At 50.5% G+C, this 23218-nt stretch overlaps 2 protein-coding genes across 3 annotated transcripts in view; one reads left to right on the top strand and one right to left on the bottom strand.

The window, feature by feature from the left end:
- cep85l (centrosomal protein 85, like) overlaps positions 1-23218 on the top strand; it is a 62856-nt gene that overhangs the window by 16177 nt on the left and 23461 nt on the right. For both annotated transcript variants that reach the window (XM_036549461.1, XM_036549460.1), the window contains exon 3: positions 13923-14653. In XM_036549461.1, the coding sequence (XP_036405354.1) occupies positions 13923-14653 (731 nt within the window). The remainder of the gene's footprint in view (positions 1-13922; positions 14654-23218) is intronic.
- Positions 18566-23218, bottom strand: part of pln (phospholamban) — a 5127-nt gene continuing 474 nt past the window's right edge. The window contains exon 2 of the mRNA XM_036549462.1: positions 18566-19420. Coding sequence (XP_036405355.1) covers positions 19084-19242 — 159 coding nt within the window. The 5' untranslated portion in view covers positions 19243-19420 and the 3' untranslated portion in view covers positions 18566-19083. The remainder of the gene's footprint in view (positions 19421-23218) is intronic.

The following is a 23218-nucleotide window of genomic DNA, read 5'->3' as shown; positions in this document are numbered from 1 at the left end:
ATTCCACTTGCATGTGTGTTATTAGCAGGTACGCTGCCGACCCTGAGCGCTCTGCAAGCCATTGTTAGCTGCCGTGTCACTCCTCATCCCATTCTGGGAGCCCGGTAGGACGTCATGCGTAAAGCGGCTCTTTTGTCGCCGTCCCGCGGGGCCGTTCTTCGCGGCCGTCTCTCTATCTCCGCCTGAGCGCGGCAGACGCGGGCTCCCTCTCTGCAGGGACGCGGTGTTAGCGGGTGCTCACGTGACTCCCCTGTGCGCTGCGGCCCGGCTCAGGGCAGAGTGCTCCTCCAGCTCTCGCATGTGTCCTGATGCAGGCTTCGTAGCTGCGTGTACGGCACTGAGGTTTCCCTCGGGCTGCTCTGTATCCCAGGGTGCAGCGGTGGCTTCAGTGCTAGGAAACCCTGACCTGTCATAGGAGTGTGTGCTTTGCCTGCTTCTCCACATTAAAGGGATGGTATCTGGATGCAATGTTTGTGCAGAATTTTGCTTCAAGCACTGGTACTACCTATCTTAACAAATGCAGCTCAGCTCTGTTCTAATAAAAAACAACACATCTAGAGAAGTCTGCCTCAGATTGTGCCAGAGGGTTTAAAATTTGTTTACAAACCATTATAGAGTGCCTATGACAGTTTTATAATGCTTAATAACACTTTGATGTAATTGAACTGAAGTGTTTCCGCAGTGCAAAGTCGACTCGAATTTTCAACAAACCAGTCTTTAACAACAGAACAAATCCTCTTAAGATTTTACCAACTCAGGAGCCACTTTTCTAAACCTGGATTATTAAGGCTAATTAAACCTCATTGTGTGAGGTCTTTGGAGAAGTGGTTTTATATGAAATCCGGTGGGATATTAGCAGGCATTATGATATTAATCATCTCCCACACCCTGCACTGTGGCACTTTGGGTTCAGATTAGGGGTGGCGTTGTTTGGGGGTGTCTGAGTAGGTGGACAATGTGTGTGTTCGTGTATGTGTGTGTATGTGTGTCTACGTGTGTCTACGTGTGTCTACGTGTGTCTGCGTGTGTGTCTGCGTGTGTGTCTGTGTCTATGTGTGTCTATGTGTGTCTACGTGTGTCTGTGTGTGTGTCTGTGTGTGTGTCTGTGTCTGTGTGTGTGTGTGTGTGTGTGTGTGTGTGTGTGCGCGTTTGTGTGTGTGTGAATGCTTTCCTGCATGTGTGTATGTGCACGCACGCACATGTATGTCTTTGCGTGTGTCTGTGAATGCTTTCGTGTATGTGTATGTTTTGCGTGTGCATGCGCGTGTGTGGTTTGTTGTGCTTGCCTGAATTTGTAAGGATGTTTCTCTACACAGAAACAATGGCTGTCGTCTGAGTGAAGGGATGATTCATCTTTCCCCGGTCCTCTCTTAGTTCTTCCCGCCTCCTTGTGTGTTCCCAAGGAAACCGAACGGTTCTTCTTTTCTCACTCTTTGGCAGCCCTCCTCTTCCTTTAGCTCCGTTAGAATCTCCGTGCGCTGCACTTGAAATCAACAATGAAGTCATTACCTCTGCTGGGGAGGCTGCATCATTTGTCTTTAATCATTTTTAGCAAATCTGTTTCCGTATCTCTTTGAGTGATCTTGGATTGTTGCGTATCTGAGACAATGAAAAAAATCAAACAGTGAAGCCTCACTTGAAGGTATTTTATCCACTTGTGAGGTGCAAATTAGCGTTTTGAGGTTATTTTGGTAAGTGCCAGGAGGTATGATTAGAAATGACAGTTAATTTAGCACCTCCAGATAAAGGGAGCTGCCATGCATCCCTAATGGGAGAACCCCCTCATCCTGAAAAGCAGTTTATCTCACATTGGCATTCTAGACAGTCTTAAGGAGTAGAGTTTCCTGGGAGAGCACACATGCTAATGAAGGATGCTCGGAGAAGCTGGCGTACTACAGTGAGTTAGGGAACGTCTCAAAAGTGTCTCACATCATAATTTTTAGCAAAGATTGTTTTGTTGTGAAATGTGATCCCTTTCTGATATATCTGGGCTATGCAGATACCACGTGCTGTAACAACCTCATTCCTGGCAATCTCCAGATATCAGGCCTCGTGGTGTAAGTTTAATACCTGCGATTTGAAGGGAGAAAGGTTGCGGAGAAGAGTCTCCCTTTGTGCTGTTCTTAGCTGCGACCTCAAGACACCAGGCAGAAGAAATGAAGTCAGGATCTCATGCTTTATGGAGCTGGAGGGCAGCCATGTTTCCTGCATGTTTCTAATACGGATTGTGTGCTTCTCACTCCCTCTATGGGCTCTGAGAGACAGTGAGAAAGTCTCCCTGCTGCATGACGTTTCGTGAGAAATGGACTGGAAGTTCTTTTTGTCCGTGTGTTCTCGGATATCTAGGGGAACAATTAAGCTGTAATGCTTAAATGCATTCTGCCAGCACTGGCGCCCAGATTGCCAGGCCTGGAAAAGCCGTTGAAGAATTGGATACTGCCTGGTGCCAAGTCGCATCACTCAAACTAGCCTTCGCACTTTTATGTGTTGGCAACAGGATTAGGTCCGTTTCAAATGTGACAGACGTCAGCAGTCAGCCAATTCCCGGTCCTGTGTTTCTGAGACTCGTTGGAGCATTTTAGAAATGTAGAATTCTATTATAACTGAAATGAAATCATAAGCTTTGCCCCTCTCTCAGTGAGCAAATTCCCAGATCCAAATTGCATGAGCTGGTGTAATTTGAGAGAGGCCATTGGGAGGAGGCACTCTCCAGGAAACCAGTGTGCAGAGATTGTTAATGAGGTCACCGTAAGGTTCTCTACCACAACACACGAGTGTTACATGGGTGTAATGTTTTTCATCAGTTAGAACTTTGAATTGATATTCTTTTTAAATTGAATTTGTATGCATGTATTTCCTTTTTTTTGTGAGGTTTAGCAGTTTGGTGAATATGCCAGAGATAACATTGCAGAGGCTTTCTTTCCTTTGACGTTTCTGGGTCTGGAGCATCGTGTCCCCGTCACAGCGGTTGCGGTTCAGCTGCACACACTGTATTGCGGGCTGCATATGTTCGCTGTTGTCGATCGCCCCCGGGGCCCGGGAGCCTTTCTCCTGTTGTTCCAGATGCTGTGGCCCTGCCCCCTCTGTCAGTCAGCAGCCCCCCCCCGACTCCGAGGCGGGTGTGGGCGGAGCCTTCAGCGGAGCACAGCGGGGTGCTTTATTGCACCTCCGGGCCAGGATGCAGTCAGATGCATCTCCTCCTCCCCCCATCTCCCGTACAGTCTTCCCCTGCACACGTCCCTTCGCCTGTGTGCCTGTGCGCCTGTGTGCAGGCAACACGCGTGCTGTCCTTTGTCCCCCCCCCTTCCCTCTCACTTTCTCTCTTTCTCTCTATCTCTCTCTTTCTCCCTCTCTCTCTTTCTCTTCTTTCTTCCTCTTCCCATTTCTTTGTCTTTGTCCTCTGTTACATCGTTGTTAGTCAGTTTATGAACATCCATACAGTAATACACGATCAGTATGGACTGCTGTGGCCAGAACATGGCTCCAACATCCCTTCGCCTGTCTGCCTGTGTTCCTGTGTGCAGTCAACACACATGCTCTCCTTTGTCACCTCCTTCTCTCTCTCTCTCTCTCTCTCTCTCTCTCTCTCTCTCTCTGTCTCTCTCTCTCTCTCTCTCTCTCTCGTTTCACCCCCGCCCCCCAGAGGTCAGTTTGGCTTTAGTGGCATGGAATGTAAACACTTATATTTCCAAAGCACGCGCTGAAATAAGAAATAACAAACGGAATGCTACAAAACTACACTGAAATAAGCACTGAACGTAAATCACATGGCCGCGCTCCGCCTTCCCCCCCGCCTGGATCCTGTGTTTGGTCATATATCGAGGGCCCCCGGCTGTAGGGCATTACTCCGAAGGCTCTACGTCATTAGAGCCGCAGTGTGTCTTTATTTCCCCCGGATGAGAATGCTTGCGGAGCGCAGCTGCCCTTTATCTAATGAAGGAGAGGAGCGGCCATGCCTCCCCGCTTCATTAAAGAGTCGCGGGGAGCGCGGCGGGTTTTTATCGCTGCGCTTATGAACGCTCTGCAGAGGAAACCTCCTTCTAATGAAAGCAGTGAGGACGGGGCAAGCGATGATGTCACTGCTGCTCCTGTTCCGGAGAGGGGTCATTACTGGGGCCACCACACTCTCTGTGCTCCGTCTTCCTTTTTGGTTCAGCTCAGGAGGTCTGGTCTTTATTCAGATAGCTGAACTTCTGTGAAGTAGAGGAAGTCAGCTAGTTGCCTTCCGTACAGCGCGGCGTATCTGGTGGTGCTTTGAGATAAGAATAAGGCTGCAGCTATTGCTACAGCAGAATCTAAAGCACGGAGGAGGAAGCGGTGCGCTGGTGTGCTCGGTGCTAATACTCGATGCTTGTGCCTGGAGGTATTTCAGATGTACAGGGCGCTGGCGGGATTTGCGGCGGGTCAGCCTGTGAACGTTCGGCCGGCAAGCTCCGGTGGTGGGCACGCTGTCCTCAGTGTGGGCGAGTGGCAAGTGGGGGGGGGAATGTGGTTCGCTGTGCCAGGCTGCCGTTAGCGCCGCGCTCAGAGGACACAGTGTACCTTCCTCACTCCGACCTCATTAGCATCCTCCCCTCACATCCCCGGCTACCACACTGGAGCGTTTCATCGCGCCCGTCCCACGGCCTTCCGCTGCTACGTGAACGCTTTGGGTCTGGCCGTCTCAGCGTTGGTCATCTGCTGTTCCTCGGAGCGCCCCTCCGGCCTGGACCTCAGCCCTCACGATGGCCGCGCCGCGCAGCAGCCCCCCCCCCCCCCCCCCCCCCCCCGGCTCATGCCCACAGCGGAGGGTATGGAATGAGCGACATTAACCCGGACGGCTCAGCGAGATTAGGGGGGGAGGGACGCGTGAGGCTGGGGGGGACCATCTGGCCCCTCCGAGGCCCGGGTCTGTTCTGGCGGTGGGATTAGTGCAGCGCTGTCTGTGGCCTGCCCGTGTGTCTGCACCGTGCTACACGCTGCGAGACGCTATCACGCACAAATGCTTTCACAGCTGCAGCTCAAAGGCTGCATAGACAAACCAGACACAGACGCTGGAGACCGAAACGGGAATCCGGGCTCTGCTTTACCTGGTTCACCTGCCTGGTTGAGATTTCTGTCTGCATTGCTATCGGGCACGATTTCCTGATTATAGAGTGGACAAAATGAATATATTTAGTCTATTTATATCTTTGACTTTCCCTCTAATCCCATAATCCTTTAATGTTAGTTAAATGGTTTTTAAGGCACCATTTGGGTATTTTTAGAAGTCTGCGCTTTACAAAGAGTCAAATAAACGCGCTTAACTTTCAGTAACCGGTGGCTTTTTGTCAACCCTTGTGTCAGAGTGACTTTGCAAGCTCCAGCGAGCAGTGGCTCGGCCAAATTCCTGCTGGGGTCTGGAGATGAGTGGATGTGTGGAGACAGAGTGCCTTTGTGGCTTTGTGCTTGCAGACCGGAGCGGTGGCTGGTGCCGCTCCGTGGCCCCTCCTCGTCGGCGGGGCCCCGTGTCTCAGAGCGCCGAGCGAGGCCTGAGAGAGGCCGGGCTGACGCGCGCCGGTTCGAGTTTCAGCCCCCTGCCCCGGAGCATGCTGGGTACAGAGCCGAATTCCTGACCCGGTTCCTCCGGGTGGCGGGCTGCAGCGGAGACGTCCCTCCGCAGTCAAAGAGGGGAGCGTTCAGGAATGAGTGACAAGGGCCGCGTATTCAGAGCGCGGGTACTGGCGTTTAGGTTACCCTCTGATCTGCGGCTCATCGTTTCAGTGAACGAATGTTAATTAAATATGAGAAGTGGATACTCTTGAGCATTCATCGTTTGGGCCCTCTTCTGTATTGGACTGTCACGTCAAAAAGAAATGGGAGTAGGTGATTCATGACCGCAAGTGATGAGTCGTAAGAGTTCCAGGCTCATTGAACGTTGCAGTAAGGGGGTCGATACAGTTGAAAGGTAGGGAAGAAGTGATTGAGCGCTGTCTGTGATGCAGTGTGTGCTGTGTGCGCGTGCGCGTGTGTGTGTGTGTGTCTCCTCTGAGTTCACCTTTCACTCACCTGCTCTGAGGTGCTCTGCTTCTGCCTCAGACTCCACATGCCCCTCCGAGAGCCTGGAGCTGCACGTATGACGCTGGGACGGGCGGACTCGATCCTAAAATAAAGCCTCTTTTTTCCGTCACTCCCGCGAGCGTTGCCTGAGCAACCGGTTAATTTAAGTGTCCCCCTTTCGGAGTCTCTCGCCGGAGCCCCCGCGTTAAAAAGCTCCGGTGTTATTATAGGTGCCTCCCCCTGGCCCCTCGGGACCTGACTAGAACGGAAAGGTCAGGGCCCCCCGGGTCCCGCCTTCCTCCCGGCGACCGTCTCCGCGGCGCCGCCGCCGCGCTGATGCCCCGCGCAGTGAAACCCAAGAGCGCAGCTGAGCGCATGCCAGCGTGGTGGTAGGGCCGCGGGTATCAACGGGCTGCGCGCCCTCCCCTGCCTGTGACGCCAGTGTGTGTGTGTGTGTGTGTGTGTGTGTGTGTGTGTGTGTCACGGCCACTGTCACACACTGCCGCCGGGCCGAGGTCTCGGCGCACGCCTACAGACCCGTGCTCGATTGCTCAATAGGTCCCCAGCAAAACATCAGCCTTCTATTTACAGACAGCCCCCGGCCCCTCCCTCTCTTTCACAGTCACTCATCATCGGTGACGCTGGTCCCTGTGGACGTGCCGTTCCTTTCTAAGTGGGGTTTGACGAACGGTGTATTATTCCCTTACTGCAGTAGTTCTTAGGGCTCCTAATCCCCCCCCCCCCCGCCCCTCCACTGCACGGTCCAAACCTGAGCACTGAGCAGGGGTGTCGTCTCTCCGCTCCAGATAAGATCGCCACATGTTTTGACGGACGCCGCGTGGCTTGGATGCCGTCCAGCGTCGAGAGCTTGAGCAGGAACTCAGCCTCTGCCTACGGAGTCATTCAGAGCAGAGATGCGTAGGAGGAATGCTCTGGTCACGTGACCGTATAATTCCAGCCTGTTTATCACCCGCCGCAGCTCCGCGTTCGGTTACTGTTATTTATTTCATTTTTTTTGTTATCCTCTTTCGGTTGTTGCGCCTTGTTTATCTCATTACATAACCTCGTTCGGATAAATTCAGCTACAAGTCGCAGCTGTAACGAATGCCATGACATCTATAGCCACGAGCCGGTCCAGTTAGGTTCCTTTCCGGGAATAGAGGGGCTTTCAGCGGGGAAAATGGCCTGGCAGAATGTTTATGATATCATATTCCGTTCAGCCACAGACTTAGTTTTCCTCCCCTCTTTTGCGGTAATGCAGGACTCTTATCTGTCTCCTGAGTGGCTGCAGTGCGTTTCTGCAGTGTCGCAGTGAATTTGTCACTGGAGAAATTCGGCCGCTGAAGAGGCAGTGACCCGCGTGGGCAAATCGCTGCGCCGGTGGAGCGCATGAGCCAGTGAGGTGTGAAGATCCTCTGGCATTTCGCACTGCTCCGCCGGCCGGCGGGGGGAACGACCCAGTCGCGGCCCAGGGTGGCGAACGGCCCGCCGTGCGGACGAGGCGGCCGGCCTCAGCAGCCGGCTCCGCGGGGGTGGCCGCCGCCCCCTCCGCCACACAGGGGGGCGTTGTTCCTGCTGCTGGCAGCGACAGCGCTCAGAAGCACTGGGAGGTCCTGTATCGTATGCCTCTCCAAGCTGCTCGCCATCAGGACACACAGCGTAGCCCGGGTATTTTACACCTGCCTGAGGGGAAGGGGGGAGAAACAGAGAGAGAGAGAGAGAGAGAGAGAAAGAGAGAGACAGGGAGGGAGAGAGGGAGAAATGGGGGGTAAAGACGAGGCTCTGAGGTGGGGGATGATTTAGGACGGGTCCTGGCCCAGCGGGGGGGGTCACATCCATACAAGGCTGTCACAGCAGGAGGGCACAGCTACACAACGATGGCGTGACCCACATTCCGGCATCCCTCCTCTGAGCGTCTTCCAGCTCTGGAGATTCCCTGGATGCACGGTTGTTTCGGTACGGGTTCGAAAGAAAGCCAGGGAGTCGAGACGGATTACCAGGTGGATGATGTGTCCCCCTGGGCTCGGGGGATGGAGGAAACGGACATTTAGAGGTGTTTACAGCAGTGAGCAGGAGAGAGCTGGAGGATTGGAGCAGAGATCTCAGGCAGGCTCCAGGCACCAGGCACTAGGCCCCAGGCCCTGTTCTGCTCTGTTCTGGCCTGCCTGCCTCTCCGTGCCTCTCTCCTCTGTTACAATGCAAATCAAAACCAGATGATGTTATTCTGGGCGTTCTGGCCACGGCTCCGGAATGGCCCAAGCCAGACGACTTAACAAGGCCTCCATAAAAACACAAAGACTCCCTGACTATATAAGGACGCGAAGCGCAGCCCTCAGCTCCGACACCCTCGCTTTATTGTCTTATTAATTTCAATCTTTTTTAAATGAACATGCACCGTTTCAGGCGTTCCTTCCTTTCGAGCGGTTCCTTTCAACAACAAGCGGAAACCTCTCAGGGGAACAGCTTCACTGTTCGTTCTGACAGGGAGAAAAACACCATTTTCTCTGCTCCAGCCCCCTCCTTCACCCAGACATCACTATAATGTTCTAGTTCTGATTGGCTGGAACACAGTGACATTCAGTGGTATTCCGAAACCCAGGAAAGCTGTACTGTCTTCTGCTTTACAGAACAGGAATGTTGTTCCTGCAGAATTCCAGAGGATGTGGCTGGATTTGCTGCCAGCCTGTTCATTGGCAGCAGCTCAGGAGGTCGTGCCGCCACACGTTGTTTATTTATTCATTTTCTACCTGCTGGAATTTAAAAACTGATGATATCTGCACTCCTGAGCGTTTTTTCTCCGGCAGTGCTACTGAGGGAAATTCATATGGAATAAAAGTATGCGTAGACATTTGCAGAATCTCAGGGCCTGCTTTGGAATCGCCCTGCGGTCGTGAGGAAGGGTGTGCTCTCTGTCCTTGTTCCATTCACCCCTCTATGGGGTCACCCAAGACTGCCCATGGGGTCCTGCCTGTGGGGGCTGTGCTCAGGGCAGCTGTGTCCACGGTGGAGAGGAATGGAATGGAATAGAATGGAATGGAATGGAGTTTAAGTGGAGTGGAATGAACTGGAGTTTTGGAGAGAAATGGAGTGCAAGCGGAATGGAGTGTAGGATTGGAGTGTGGGAGACGAGTGGGATCGAGTGCTGGAGTGATTTGGAGGGTTGTGGGTGAGCTGGCTGTGGGAGTGGACTGCGGTGGACTGTGGGAGTGGGAGGGCTCTCTGTGGAATGTGCTGGCTCAGGCCCGGCTCCCCCTGCTCCCTCCTCCCTCCAGCTGTTCAGCAGTTGCGCGGCAGAGGAGTGCCAACAAAGGGGCGCTTTGTCGCTTCGGCCGTGACGCTCGTGCCCACCCTGTCCCTCACCGCGGGGGTTGTAACTTCACCCAGATGCCGTCGCCTCCTTCACCGAGGTCCGAGGGAATGAGGTGCGCTGTGCGTTAAAAAGCCGCCAAACCCCACGGGAATGGAAAAGAACGATCGGAATGATTTAAAATGTCAGACCACTTTGCCGTGAACGTATCCCGCTCTCAAGAAATAAAGGAGAACCTGTGAAACAATAATGGTACTGCCCTTTATTTGAACCACAAAAAAATCCCTTTGACAAGGAACAGTAAGGTCAAATGAGTACCATGACTGGACTGCTTAAAGCAAACGGCTCGGGCCAAGTTAAACGGAGACGGCTAACACTCTCAACCGCAGGGCTTTGCAGTAAGAACTATCACATTTCACAGCATGCCTTAAAAGGTAATGGACACTGTTTCAATTAAGCTTGCTTGGAATGTTTCCTTTACTGCAACACGCCAAAGCTCGATGACAGAAGTAGAACTGTAAACATCAGGCACTTTATTCACCACAAAAGAGTTTAATTGAGAGGAAGTCTTTATCTGGTGTGGTGGTGATGCCCTGTGTTGCACTCTGCTAATCCCATAATCCCGCAGACTCTAACATTTGTGGCTCTTTTCGTGCAGAGTTTAGAAACATCTGCGGTCCTGAGGCTGCCGTGCGCATGCGAGCTGCTGCTGAAGGCTTCTCCGTTCTGCAGGCGTGTCCGTTTGTTGCGTTTCGGGTTGCATGCTGGGTAGGAAGATGAGAGCCAAGGGTTTGCATCACCGCTGCCGTTTCAAGATTAACATATGCCACACCTATAACTGGAATTGTCATGAGTTCTCTCAGGGGAATTCTAAAGTCTACTTGTCATTTCAGTGTTGACAGATTGTAAATTGTGGAGCTGTGCATGAACATGCTTTTGCATGCCTTACGATTCAGAGCTGCTGCCACCTAGTGGTTGGTGGTTGCTCCTAAAAAAAAAAACTGAGAACCGAATAATGTGTTTTTCTGCAAGGCCAGCTGCATACGAGTTCTGCTGTTTAAAGATCAGGTTAGGAACCATTTTTATCCCGCATTGGTTCTCATTTGAACCCCACTTTGACAAAATTGTAGGTTTCATAGCAGCACTGAGAATAGAGCCTCCTTGTCTCGGTGCAGGCTAGCCTTTATCTTCCAGGCCAATCTAATGGGCCCGCAGCCAGCCTGAGGGCCTCTACAGGCTGAGCTCACTACAGGCAGCCAGACGGTCAGCTTGGAGAATCCGCCCAGTCGTCCCGTGCCAGTTGGTCAGGAACAGATGTAGTCTCCCCCCGGTTCTACATCCAGAATCCCGGTCGGCAGTCGGCAGGCCGGCTCCTGCCAATCAGAGAGGGGGTGGTGTGGCTTGAGGACTGTTTGCGCTTCCTTGTAAACTACACTCGGTGTAAGAAGCTGAAAGGAAACTCATGTGAAGTGTGTGGTAAAAGCTCGCAGTACAGCACCACGCTGCTTTCCCTGATGTGGCCAGTGCATCTGTTGTTTGTAGAGTGTCTGAACATGTTTATTTACTGAGGATTTCGAAGGGCAATAAGCCGCTTCACTGCCTCCCAGAGCGTTTGTTTAGGTCGTCTCCCACAGACACTGAGAGGATTCAGCAAGGGGTCGTCAGCCCCATCTGCCCTGGTGCATCTTGCAGAATAGTAGCTAATTAGTCTGGTAATTCTGCCTGGGTGGCAGTGTAGCATAGTGGTTAAGGAGCAGGACTCGTAACCGAAAGGTTGCCGGTTCAATCCCCGCTGCTGTTCCCTTGGGCAAGGTACTTAACCCACAATTGCCTCAGTAAATATCCAGCTGTATAAATGGATAACATTGTAAAGAACTGTAACCTATGTAAGTCGCTTTGGATAAAAGCGTCTGCTAAATGAATAAATGTAAATGTAAATGTAAGACTGGCTGGGCTTGATTAACAGAGCTCCATCGGGGTGATATGTGGAGGGATCGACATGCTCTGCTCTTCCAAGTCTTACAACAACAGCTCTACATGGATTCTGCATGGGCCCACTGATCTTCATAGTGCATGGATCAGGTGAGATAGGCAGCTTAGTGAATAGGATAAGCTATCCACTTGGTTTAAAGATCATTTCATTGGCACAGAATTCTATTTGCTATATGAGCTGCCCAGCTGAGCTTCATCTCATTGAAATCCTGCTACAATTACAGATTGTGTAGCAGTGTGTAATACTGTTTTCATAATCCAGAGTCCTCTTGGTATGTGTATTTGCAGCCCTGTTAGTCTGAACTAATGCAAACTAATGGTGATATGATATGTATGGAATTCATAATGAATGAGCTAAAGGGAAATGTACATGAGACTGTGTACCTGTGTGTGTTTGCAGAGGGGTGAGGGACTGTTGAATTTGACTTGCAGAATTTGATTTGCAGAATGGTTCCTCATCTCCTCTCTGCGTCACATAAGCACTCAGTCATTCCCAGCATCCTCTCTGCCTCTGCTGAGATATTGACAGGTGCAGAGGCCACTTCCTGTGTCTGACTGATGGAGTTTCAAGTCTCAGAGCTTCTGCATTGCAGTTCCTCCATTTTAAACAGATGCAGGGAGCCATGTAGGCGGCTTTGATGTTTTTGTATTATCTCATTTCCATATGAGATTACAGTTGTATATGGGTCAGTATTGGTGAATATTTCATAGCTACTTCTCCATTTGTGAAGATCGTGAATGTTGCCATCTGGTAGTTGGTTCAGTATGTGATTGGTGCTAAATTCTTTTTTTTGCAAACTTTATACCTGTGTTATTTATTTGGTAAAACAGTAAACCTTTACCCATCCAAACCCATTGTGTCCAGTAACAGTGCCTTGCATGGATTTGAACTCGCAACCTTGATGGCTTTGAAACCTCATTACCTGAGTACAAAACCCATTGGCTGCACTTGTACACTGATGCCCTTAGAATTAGTGAATATTATGTAGCCAAACACTTGCAGCCCTCTGTGTGTGGTTTGAAGTGATGCGCGCGCGTGTGTGTGTGTGTGTGTGTGTGTGTGTGTGTGTGTGTGTGTGTGTGTGTGCGTGTGTGTGTGCATGTGTGTGTGTGCGCGTGTGTGCATGTGTGTGTGTGCGCCTGTGTGCGTGTGTGTGTGTGTGTGTGTGTGTGTGTCCGGTAGACGTGTCCTTCAGCACTCTTTATGTAACACGCGTGCGTCAGCAGTGTGTCAGAGTCGTGCGCACAGCGCTCAGACTGTGAGTTATGTATGAGGGGCACAGTAGGTGCATCAGCAGGGATCCTGAGGACGTGGTGCAGCACTGTCTCGGCACACCTCTGCACTGTAATGCCCCCCTCTCATTAACACACACCTCATTATAATACCCCCTCTCATTAACACACACCTCATTATAATACCCCCCTCATTAACACACACCTCATTATAATACCCCCTCTCATTAACACACACCTCATTATAATACCCCCCTCATTAACACACACCTCATTATAATACCCCCTCTCATTAACACACACCTCATTATAATACCCCCTCTCATTAACACACACCTCCTCATTATAATACCCCCTCTCATTAACACACACCTCCTCATTATAATACCCCCTCTCATTAACACACACCTCCTCATTATAATACCCCCTCTCATTAACACACACCTCATTATAATACCCCCCTCATTAACACACACCTCATTATAATACCCCCTCTCATTAACACACACCTCCTCATTATAATACCCCCTCTTATTAACACACACCTCCTCATTATAATACCCCCTCTCATTAACACACACCTCATTATAATACCCCCCTCATTAACACACACCTCATTATAATACCCCCTCTCATTAACACACACCTCCTCATTATAATACCCCCTCTCATTAACACACACCTCCTCATTATAATACCCCCTCTCATTAACACACACCTCATTATAATACCCCCTCTCATTAACACACACCTCATTATAATACCCCCTCTCATTAACACACACCTCCTCATTATAATACCCCCTCTCATTAGCACACACCTCTGCATTATAATATCCACCTTTATATACCTTCATATTTGTACCTTTGCACCTTTTTATTTGTAATGTCCATTTTCAAAGGGGCTCTTACTCAGAGTCCTGTCAGCTCCTTAATGTCCGAGAGTACTGATAATGATACAGACTCCGGAAAGCCAGACTGGCAGAGATGGCAAAGATGCAATTTCCATGCATTACTGATAAATAAAAAGATGACAGTTCAAGCAGAGATGCTGTGCTGGTACTAAGTGGTGGTAATATCTGTGCTTTGAAGCTGCTCAGGGGCTCAAACCCAGCTGATGGCATGAGAAGTAGCCAGGCTGGAACATGGTGTGAAAGTGCTGATTGGGAGCACTGGGGGAATGGGAAAGGAACTGCTGTCTTTAAGAGCCAATAATCTGTTAGGAGAGAGATGTGCAAGAGCCAGTCATCTGTTGCTAAAGAGGTCCTGCCTCTGGCAGGATTGAGGTGTAGGTGCTGTGTGTAGTGGGAGTGCCACAGCAGTATTGTCTTCCTCCTGTGATTTTTGTCGTTGCTTTTTCTCATCCTACGCAGATCACTCCAGCTCCAGCGGCACCCTGTCCTTCCAGCCCCTGCGGTCCCAGGCCCTCATCCCCACGGCCCACGTCATGCCCTCCCCGTCCCCCTCCAGCTCCAAACTGAGCACCCCGCCGGCGGGGGGTTCCTGGAGCGCCTGCCCCCTGCCTGGAGGCCTGGAGGCCCCGCTGGACATGAAGGACCCCCGGCCCGTCCGCCGCTGGTCGTCCCTGACGCGGCTGAGCGGCGCGGGCCTGGACAAGGGCAGCCCCGTGGGGCGGCCGGCGTACAGGGGCGACGTGCACGGCTCCCTGGACAGGGGCCTCCTCTTCGGCTACCGCTCGGAGCACCTCCAGCACGGCTCGGACAGCTCCCTGGGACTCCACAGGCTGGCGTCGTCCGCCTCCGAGCCCAGGTACAGGTACGACCTGTGCGGGAAGGCGGAGCCCTCCGGGCCCTCCCCTCTCAAGCCCAACACCTTAGACCTGACCTACAGTGCCTTACCCGAGAGCAAGCCCCTGGCCGCGGGGCACCAGTCGCCCGGGCAGAGGGGCCTGCCCCTGGGACACCCGCAGGCCGTGGGGGGGTCCCCCATCCAGCCAGCCGTCAGGACTCAGATGTGGCTGAGCGAGCAGATGCACTCCAACCCTGTCGAGTACCGGGCGGGGCCAGAACTGTGTGGACACGCCCCCTGGCAACAGGAGCAGCAGCAACGGGAGCGACTGAGGCAGGAGGCCGAGCTGGCACAGGTGAGAGAGAGAGAGAGAGAGAGATGGAGAGAGAGATGGAGAGATGGAGAGAGAGGAAGAGAGAGGGGAGAAGGTGGAGTAGGAGAGTGTCTGTGAGGGAGTGGGCAGGGTCAGGGAAAGACAGAGAGAATGGGCAGAGTGAGCAAATGCGTGAGAGAGAGAAAGTGGGTGGACTGAGTGAGAGAGAAAGACAGTGAGAAAAGTAAGCAGATGTGTGTGAGAGAGAAAGTGGGCAGAGTGAACGAGAGTGACAGAGTGGGCAGAATGAACGAATGTGAGAGAGAAGAACAGTGGGAAAATTAAGTGGATGTGTGTGAGAGAGGGAAAGAGTTGGCACTGTGAGCAAATGTGGAAGAGACTGATTTTCTGCTCTAATTCTGTCACACCGATGGGAGATTGGGAGCCCAGAGGTGATGCTTATGTATCCAGTGTCAACTGCCCTGCACAGATTTTCTGAGCGAAATAGTCTTCATTCTCTTGCATTAAAATATAGCCTGATTACTGTCATGAAGCATATTTTCATTTCAAAAAGGCTTTGTGTAAGATTCGTTCTGTGGGTGAGCAGATACAGATAATACTCCCTATCACATTGTTAAGTCCAGATCTCTTCTCAGAAGTCTCCTTATAATCCACACCATTTGTGAGGGAAGGTTCCACTAAAAGTGAGAACTATCCCATGAAGCATCTGTGCTGAGACTGGGCACTTACTGCCCCCTGGTGGAGCAGGTGTGAAATTTATTCTTCACTTGAAAAATACTTCATAAGAGGAAGAAGTCATATTAGTTTAGATACTTATTTTTCTAAGGACTTTTAACTTGTTAGGTTCTAGAACGTTAATGCATTTGAATAATGATGTCATATATTCTGCATATGCTCAAATATGCTTTTATCCAGAAGATATATAACGTTTAAAAATTGTAATCTATGTAAGTCACGGGGTAAGACCATCTGCTAAGTGAGAATAATGTAATGTTATATAGATAATAGCATTCTGCTCGCACGTATTAGTATTAAGAACAAACATCATGCCTTTTGTTGATGAATTTTATTTCCTCCAGATATTCCAAAACACACTTATCTGGAAAAGTATATGGTGCATACAAAGAAAAGAAAAGTCACAATTAGCAAGCACTCAATGACAAATGAACAGTGCTCTGATTTGGATTATTTTATGTTTTAACATAAATATCTGTTAGCTTTAAATATTTACCAGGTGTAATGTGATTTCATTACAAGCATTTATGAGTATATACTGTACAATTATGCCAGCGCAAGGAACCATCACAGTGGTTATTATCAGTTGGTTTGAAAAGGATATTTGAAAGTGTGATGGAAACAGAGTTTGGAACATTCTGTGTGAGCCATAGCTTCATCAGCACAGTCTAAATTTGTAAAGCAAATTGACCCTTTGTTTCACATATTTAACCTTAATTAGTCTTCTCTGAAGCTGGTAATCCCAATAGGAATAACACAGAATAGTCTGGGTCTCCTGGCACTGACCTGACATGACTGGAACATTCTTTATTTCATGTAATGGCAGAGATATTCAGTATGGACCTATTGATGTGTGGAAACGGTGGGCTACAGGTCAGCCCTGGAACCAAAGGGGTACCAGGCAGGAGCAGGAGAACAAGTTTGAACCAGAACTGATACATTTCCTAAAATATAAATATTAAAAGCAGTTAAAAGCATGGTGGAATAGACGTGCCAAAATAATTCATTCCCACAAAGAGTACATAGTGTTCAAATCGTAAGCATGTGTTAACCACACACACAACGTTTACGGATCAAAGGTAGCTTGAGGCTGTCTTGCAGGGGCTTAGAGAGCTCAGCAGTCAGTGAATCACACCATCACAAACAAATCGTATGCTGTAGAGCAAGGAGCCGCCATCGTGTTATAACAGTAACATAGGCTAATATTACTTCTGTTTTCATTCATATTTTATATCAAGTTTTTTGTCTCTTTTTTCCAGCACTTTTACTGAATAAAAGAAAAACTAAAGCAAATTTCTCTCAACCAGAAGGAGTTCAGTTACAGTACTGCAAACCAAGTGAAAATTCTTCCCTTGGGAGAATTGTCTGCTGATGAGAATCTGATTGTTTGGTAAACGTGATCCTTAGAGGAGTACAGCACAGCATAGTTACAGGGCACGGAAGGATATTGTGTAATTAATGTTGTTTGCCTCTAGAGGGAGACACATACACAGGGTTGTCATTTTCAGCTTTCTAAATACAGTTGCTTCAGCAAAACTCATTTGCTGGTTTGTCATATCGGCAGTTAATGCCACCAAAGCTTAAATGTTCTTCAGAAAAACTTCTCAGGTATCAATTCAAACCATGTTTATTAAAAATGTAGTTAAGGTGATGAGGCTTTAAACCATACCAAAGGGAAAGCTAACAGACCACTGTACTCCTCTGTGCTGTTTCAGAAAACTCCCACACATACTTGAAAGTCATTCTTAAATTACACAGAGAGCTGGCCTCGGGTTCACAGCCTGATGGTGTTTGAGTCTTTTGGCTCCCTGTGCTGGTGGTGTAGTGTAACCCCCCTGGTTCTCGGGTCCTTCTTGCTGGGTTACATCATGGCCGTGGTGAGGTGAGGGGCGGGGCCCAGGTCACATGAGCTTTACCAGGATGAGCATGAGCAGCAGCACCACCACAATGAGCATGAAGTTCAGAAGCAGGTTCAGGCCACGGTTGTTAACCAGATCCATGGTGAGGCACCGTGCAGGCTTGGGGGGGGAGGGGGGGTTTGGTCGTACTTCAGGCTTGTTCGGGGCGCTGTAGAGCTGGCGAGTTCCAGGATGTGATAGGCCTCCTTTTCAGGGGACACTCTGAACTGGCAGTGAGGAGGGCCGTTGAACAGACTATACCATCCTGGTGGTCTTTCACTGTGGCTGCGGATGTGGTTGATTCAGCTACATATTGTAGAGAAGACAGGGGAATGGTAAAGTACTAAGAGAGTGCTACCTTGTAAAGCGCAGGTTCCTACACATTAAAGCCTGGTTATATGCTAAGTGGTGGCATCTGAACCATCCTCCAGCATTAGTATGGAACTCCTTTGTCAGTATTCTAGAATGCAAATGTGTTTGTTGACCCATTCAGGGTCAGTATTCCATAAACAAACATTTTCTCACTTCTTGTTTCAGAGTCTTTGTTCTAGAACTAAAGTGTGTTCTCTGTGACATTTTCATGGTCAGTTTTCTCGAGCCACAACATGCTCTCAGTGCTTTTTTCAGAGTCAGTGTTCTAGAACCAGGATGTGTTCTCAGTGACTGTTTCGGGATCAGCGTTCTACTGTAGACCCAGAATATGTTCGCAGTGCTACTGCCTCTTCCTTAGTGTACACTTTTATACCATTTAAGCCTGATCCTTAAAGCCATCTTCCAATGATCTGTTTATTCTGCCCTGTATCCTCTGACTGCTGCTTGTGAACTCATACCACAGAAGCTTAGCAACACTGGATCTGCTGAACCTATCGGACTCCTCCGTAAACTCTTATGCAGAGATGGGTGATCCCTTTTGGGACTGAAATGTCTGTTGAAATGTTGCGGTGGGCTGGGTGGTCTTTGGTGGTTCGATGGCTCTTTTACTTGTTGTGGTGTAACTGGTGCCCCATCTTTTAGGGAGTGTTGAGGTACTCTGGATCTTTTCAGAGTGTGAGGGGCTTCTTACCAGCTCTAAACTATCAGAATATCTTGATCATCAGATATGCTGAAATGGTTAATATTTTGAATCGATATAAAACAGAGCGAATAAAGGATGTCTAATGACAGATTCTGTTGCCAACACATTATTTGTGTAACGCAAGATATATAAAAAGTAATCTGTGTGTTTTGAAAACATTGTTCCCTGGGAAACAGCTGCTCCGCTAATGACATCATTCTCCATTCAGGCAGTCATTCCAAGTCATTTTTATTACACAGCCTGTTTATTTGAGCACAGCGAGTGTGGGGGGATAGCACAGGACAGACAAGCACAGCCAGACCGGCGCAGTGCACCGAGTGTGCAGACCGGTGAGGCGCGGCTCGGCGCAGCGGAGAGAGCGACACAGGGGAAGGGCGCAGGTGAGACGGGCATGCCGGATGTGCTCAGAGTGGGGTCTGCGTGCCGGTGTCTGCGCTCCGCCTCAGAGTCCGCTCCGGCCCAGACAGCCGCCGCACCCGCGTGGCAGGCAGCTAAAACTATAGCGAGTGTATCTGCCCGTGAATCGAGTGAGAGATAAGTCATGCATCGTGAATTCACTGTAACATTTAATCTCACACACACACACCCCACATCACATCAGCGTATCATCGGACACAGTTTTACAGAACGAGAGCCCCTCCCCTCCCCCCCTGCTCCGCTCCACCCTCCTTTACAGTCCCGTCACCCCATTGGGCGGCTGCCGGGCGGCCACGCCCCCCCGCGGGCCCCCAACCCCCCCCCCTTCATAGCAACAGGACGATGATGTAGATGAGAAGCAGGCAGATGAGGATGAGGCAGAAATTGACAAAGAGCTCCTGCATGTTCTGCTTGGCCTGCGGGTTCACCTCGATGGTGGAGGCCCTCCGGATGGCGGAGCGGGTCATGTGCTGCACCTTCTCCATGCTTGTGGTTGTGGGGGGCGGGGGGGGGAGGTGGGTCGCGGTGGGGATTAGAGGGGGCGACAGCGCACGCTAGTGGAGACTGAAGGTTAGTGCACAGAGAGTGTGCAGAGGACAGAGGTGGGGCAGGCAGTGCTGGGTGTGGCCGCGGCGCTCTGGGCGTGGCTGGGGCTTCCTGGAGCTGCGAGAGGGAGCAGCAGAGAAGGGGGAATGAGTGAACAAGCCGAGAAGAACACCAGGACTGCGTGAAGGAGCATGCATCAACATTCAGTCACAGTGAAAGCAGAAACATCGCATTTCATCTCATTGTTTACTTGGCAGGAACTCTCGTGTCTGGTAATGCATCACCCAGCCCTGTCACTTTACTGTTTTGTAGAGCCGGCTGCTACATTAGGAATCGCAATAGCACCTTTGTTCCCCTCTCTTGGAATGGTGGCTGACTTGTCTAGTGGGAAAAGTCATAAGGACACACGCCCTAGCTCTGGGTTGGTTGTGCTTTGTGCGTGTGCGTGTGCATGCTCGTAGATGTGTGTGTGCATGCACGCACGTGTATCTGCGCACACGCATGTGTCTACCCACATGTGTTTGTGTGCGCTTGCATGTGTCTGCTTGTATGTGTTTCACACTCATCCATAGCAGTAGTAGACAGCACGGTCCAATAGGATTAACACTACAGCTGAATGTGTCAGCAGCTGCTACTGCCCCAGCACCGGAATGCTTTGGCCTTAATGTGATGTTATTCAGCCCAGCTTTCCACTGGTCCTCCTCTCTTGCGACTGAATCACTGTTACGACATCGTTTCACCACATTGTACCTGTTGCCCTTTTCCCTGTACAGCGTGCCTTACACAGGGGACACTCACACTCCATGGCTGTTCCTAAAAGTGGCTCAAAACATTGCAGCTCCTCTCGAACAGAGCCTTATCCCCCCCCCCCCCCCACCCTCCACCCACCTCCCAGCATCCCCCTGCTCTGCTCAGCGACACCAGCGCACGCTGAAACCCGCCTGCCGAGCTGCCAGGGCTCCCTGTTGTCTCCGCCTCTCGGCCGGGCCGTGTGAATCTGCGCAGCTCTGCGCAGAGTGCTGACGAGCTGCAGACAGCAGACATGCGGCTCCAGCTATGCCCGGGCGGATATTCTTAGGCATGACCTTTGCCTATCGCGCTGGGAGGCATCCCTTCCCCCCCGTGCCCCAAACAGCTGCTAAAGGGCCGGCAGCCTCAGCAGAAGAAAGGAGGGGGTGGATTTTGGGGTAGGGGGCACAGAGTGGAAACTGGGGAGGTGGTGGGGCGGATTAAGCGGGAGACGCCCCCCAATAATCAGATTGTCAAAATGCAGGCTCTGCCCCAGCCGTGACCCGGTATAGTCTCTCTGAATCGGCAGCAGCAGCTTCGTCGTCTCCCAAGAAATCTCCAGCCCGCTGTCAGATGTGGCTGCACAGTCTGGCAGGCTGCCACGGCAAATTCTTCGAGCAGATAAGAAGCACATTGCTGTCAATCTCTGCGTTTCCTCAGGCTGCAGTACAGCCTGCTGACAGACAGGAGGCGTAGCTCTAACGTCCGTGTTTATCTCCCTCTTCCAGCAACACGTAAACTCTGAATTGCACTCGCTAAAAGGAAGCTCCCCTTCCCTAATTACTCTTATTAACTCCACCTATGCCTTTTGAGATTAATGTGACACTCGAGCTGTATTGATCCCTCTCTGAGCAGAGCTCAAAATGAGTGTTTAAGTACTGCAGTGAATAAGAGTAAGTACGTCTTCATTGGAATAACAGAAAAATATATATATATATATATATATATATATATATATATATAGCATTTTTTAAGAGACTGTTACTGTCTTCACCGGTAAAAAATTCAGAGACAGTCCACTGCGCCACAGTCGTCCTTCCTCCAAATAACAGGAATATCCTCTCTAAAGATCCAGTATGCCTGTGGCAGCCAGATTTTTGTTGAGTTTTGGACAGTGCGCATAAGCGGGATTCCCAGCGTGAGTGGGGATTGTGTTTGTGATATTGTGCTGCTTTGAGTGAAGAGCTGCCAGAGGAAGATGTTTGCCGTTCCCGTCACAGCTGCGGGGGATGAAGAGCTCTGCTTTCGTGTTGCTTTCCGCCGCTAAGGAGAACCCTTGTAGCCACTTCAGAAACTGTCTTCCTGTTGAGCGCTAGTGCGGCGTGGGGGAAGTGGGAGAGTGCCTGAGTGAGGTGAAGCCTCAGCGGGTGAGCACGTGAATGGGTGACTGGATTAGAGAGTGAGCGAGGCAGTGAGTGAGTGAGTGAGTGTGTGTGAGTGAGTGCGTGTATTTGTGAACGATTTAGTGAGAGAGAGAGTGAATTAGACAGTGAGTGAAGAAGAGCACGGTTAGTGAGGTGGCATTTATACGTCTGTGGGCCTGTGTGTGAGTGAGTGAGTGAGCGAGTAAATGTGTGTATATACATGTGTGTATGTGATTGAGTATGCGCGTGTGTGTGTGTGTGTGTGTGTGTGTTTGCGTGTGAGTGAGTGTGTATGTACTAGCCCTCAGCAGTGAAGCTGCCAGCTGTACCTGCTCCCTAGAGGTCACATGACGTGGTGATGGACAAACGCATAACGCAGATGATTGAGTGCCGGCCTGCTGTTTGTCAACACCGGAGGCCACAGATACTCCGGCAGTTAAAGAGCCCTCAGCGCGCGGTCTAATCGTCCGCATTAAGACCCGTACAGTCTTTAATGAGCCTCTGCAGACTGCAGTTAACGTCTCAGCCTCGCTGAAGGGGAGGACACACCCACGCCGGGCCGTGCTTCTTAAGGTCAGAGATGAGGCCCAAAAAAAGCGAGGCGGCCCACAGCGGAGCAGCCACGCTGTTTGGGTAGAGATTTACTGTACTTCTCCGACGGCCCCAGGGAGCCATGTGAGAACATAAGATCAACAGAGGACCAATCCAGCCGAGCCTAAGAAGGAAATCCTCACAAACCTGGCCTAAGAATTCCCCCCAGAAATAAAAAGATGGGTTTCCCCCCCCCTGCTTTTTTGCTTTTTGGCGACGCTTCTGTGAAAATAAGTCATCCTGTGGCGGGAGGGCCCTGCTATTTCCACAGTGGCGTCAGAGAGGAATGCGCAAAAACAGGCCAACTGGGGGGGAGGGGGTGGGGGGTGCGTCGTCTCTCTCATGCATTAGTGCCCGCACTGGGCAGCAATGCCATGGCCAGCATGCAGCAGGCCGACAGCCACAGGAAGGGAATCGGTCATATATGCTTGAGAAATTTCTGCAATGGTGACATGGCACTTTGCGATTGTCAGTATGAGTCAGGCCCGCTCAGAATCATCAGGCGCAGATCGATACGTGATCAGTGTGACCACTGTGATCGATTTCTCTAAAAAGCTTAGTCACGCTCTAAATAGTATACGCTCTGCCCCGAGGTATTTCTGACCAGTTGACGGCAGTTCCTAGTAGCGCTGGCTGAACACAGCGTGCGGTTAACCTTTGGCGGGCCACAAGGACCCTTTGTGCGCGGGCGGCCGCTCATTTGGGTAGATGCAAACGCGAGAGAGTCTCGCCTGTGCCCGGGATGCAAATGCGCCCGCTCTGGCTATAGGTCAGAGCGCCGCCAGGCTCGGCCGCTACGCCGCACGGCTTTTCAGATTTGTTTTGTGGGAGGAATGCGTCTGGCTCCAGAGGAGCCGTCTCTGTTTATCCGCTGTTTGCACCAGAGACAGAGTGCAGCTACAGCGCGCTCTGCGGAATGCCACAGTCACATCATACTTTATTTAGGATACGAAGAATAAAGAACGTGTTCTCCCCTATGTTAGGGTACGTGTTTTAACTCGGAAAGGTTATGAACATTAAAGGAAGAGAGCTCCTTGTATGGAATTTTTTCTCCTTCTCCTACGTTTCTGAGATAACAAACTGGCAAAGACAAAACACAAACTAATGTACAGCAGTTACATTCCACAGGTGAAGTTTGACACGGAACTTTGTTATTCTTATGGATCGGTTT

Source organism: Megalops cyprinoides, chromosome 17, assembly GCF_013368585.1.
Source record: "Megalops cyprinoides isolate fMegCyp1 chromosome 17, fMegCyp1.pri, whole genome shotgun sequence".
NCBI lineage: Eukaryota > Metazoa > Chordata > Actinopteri > Elopiformes > Megalopidae > Megalops > Megalops cyprinoides.
Note: the sequence above shows the minus strand (reverse complement) of the source record. Positions and strands in the feature narration are given on the sequence as shown.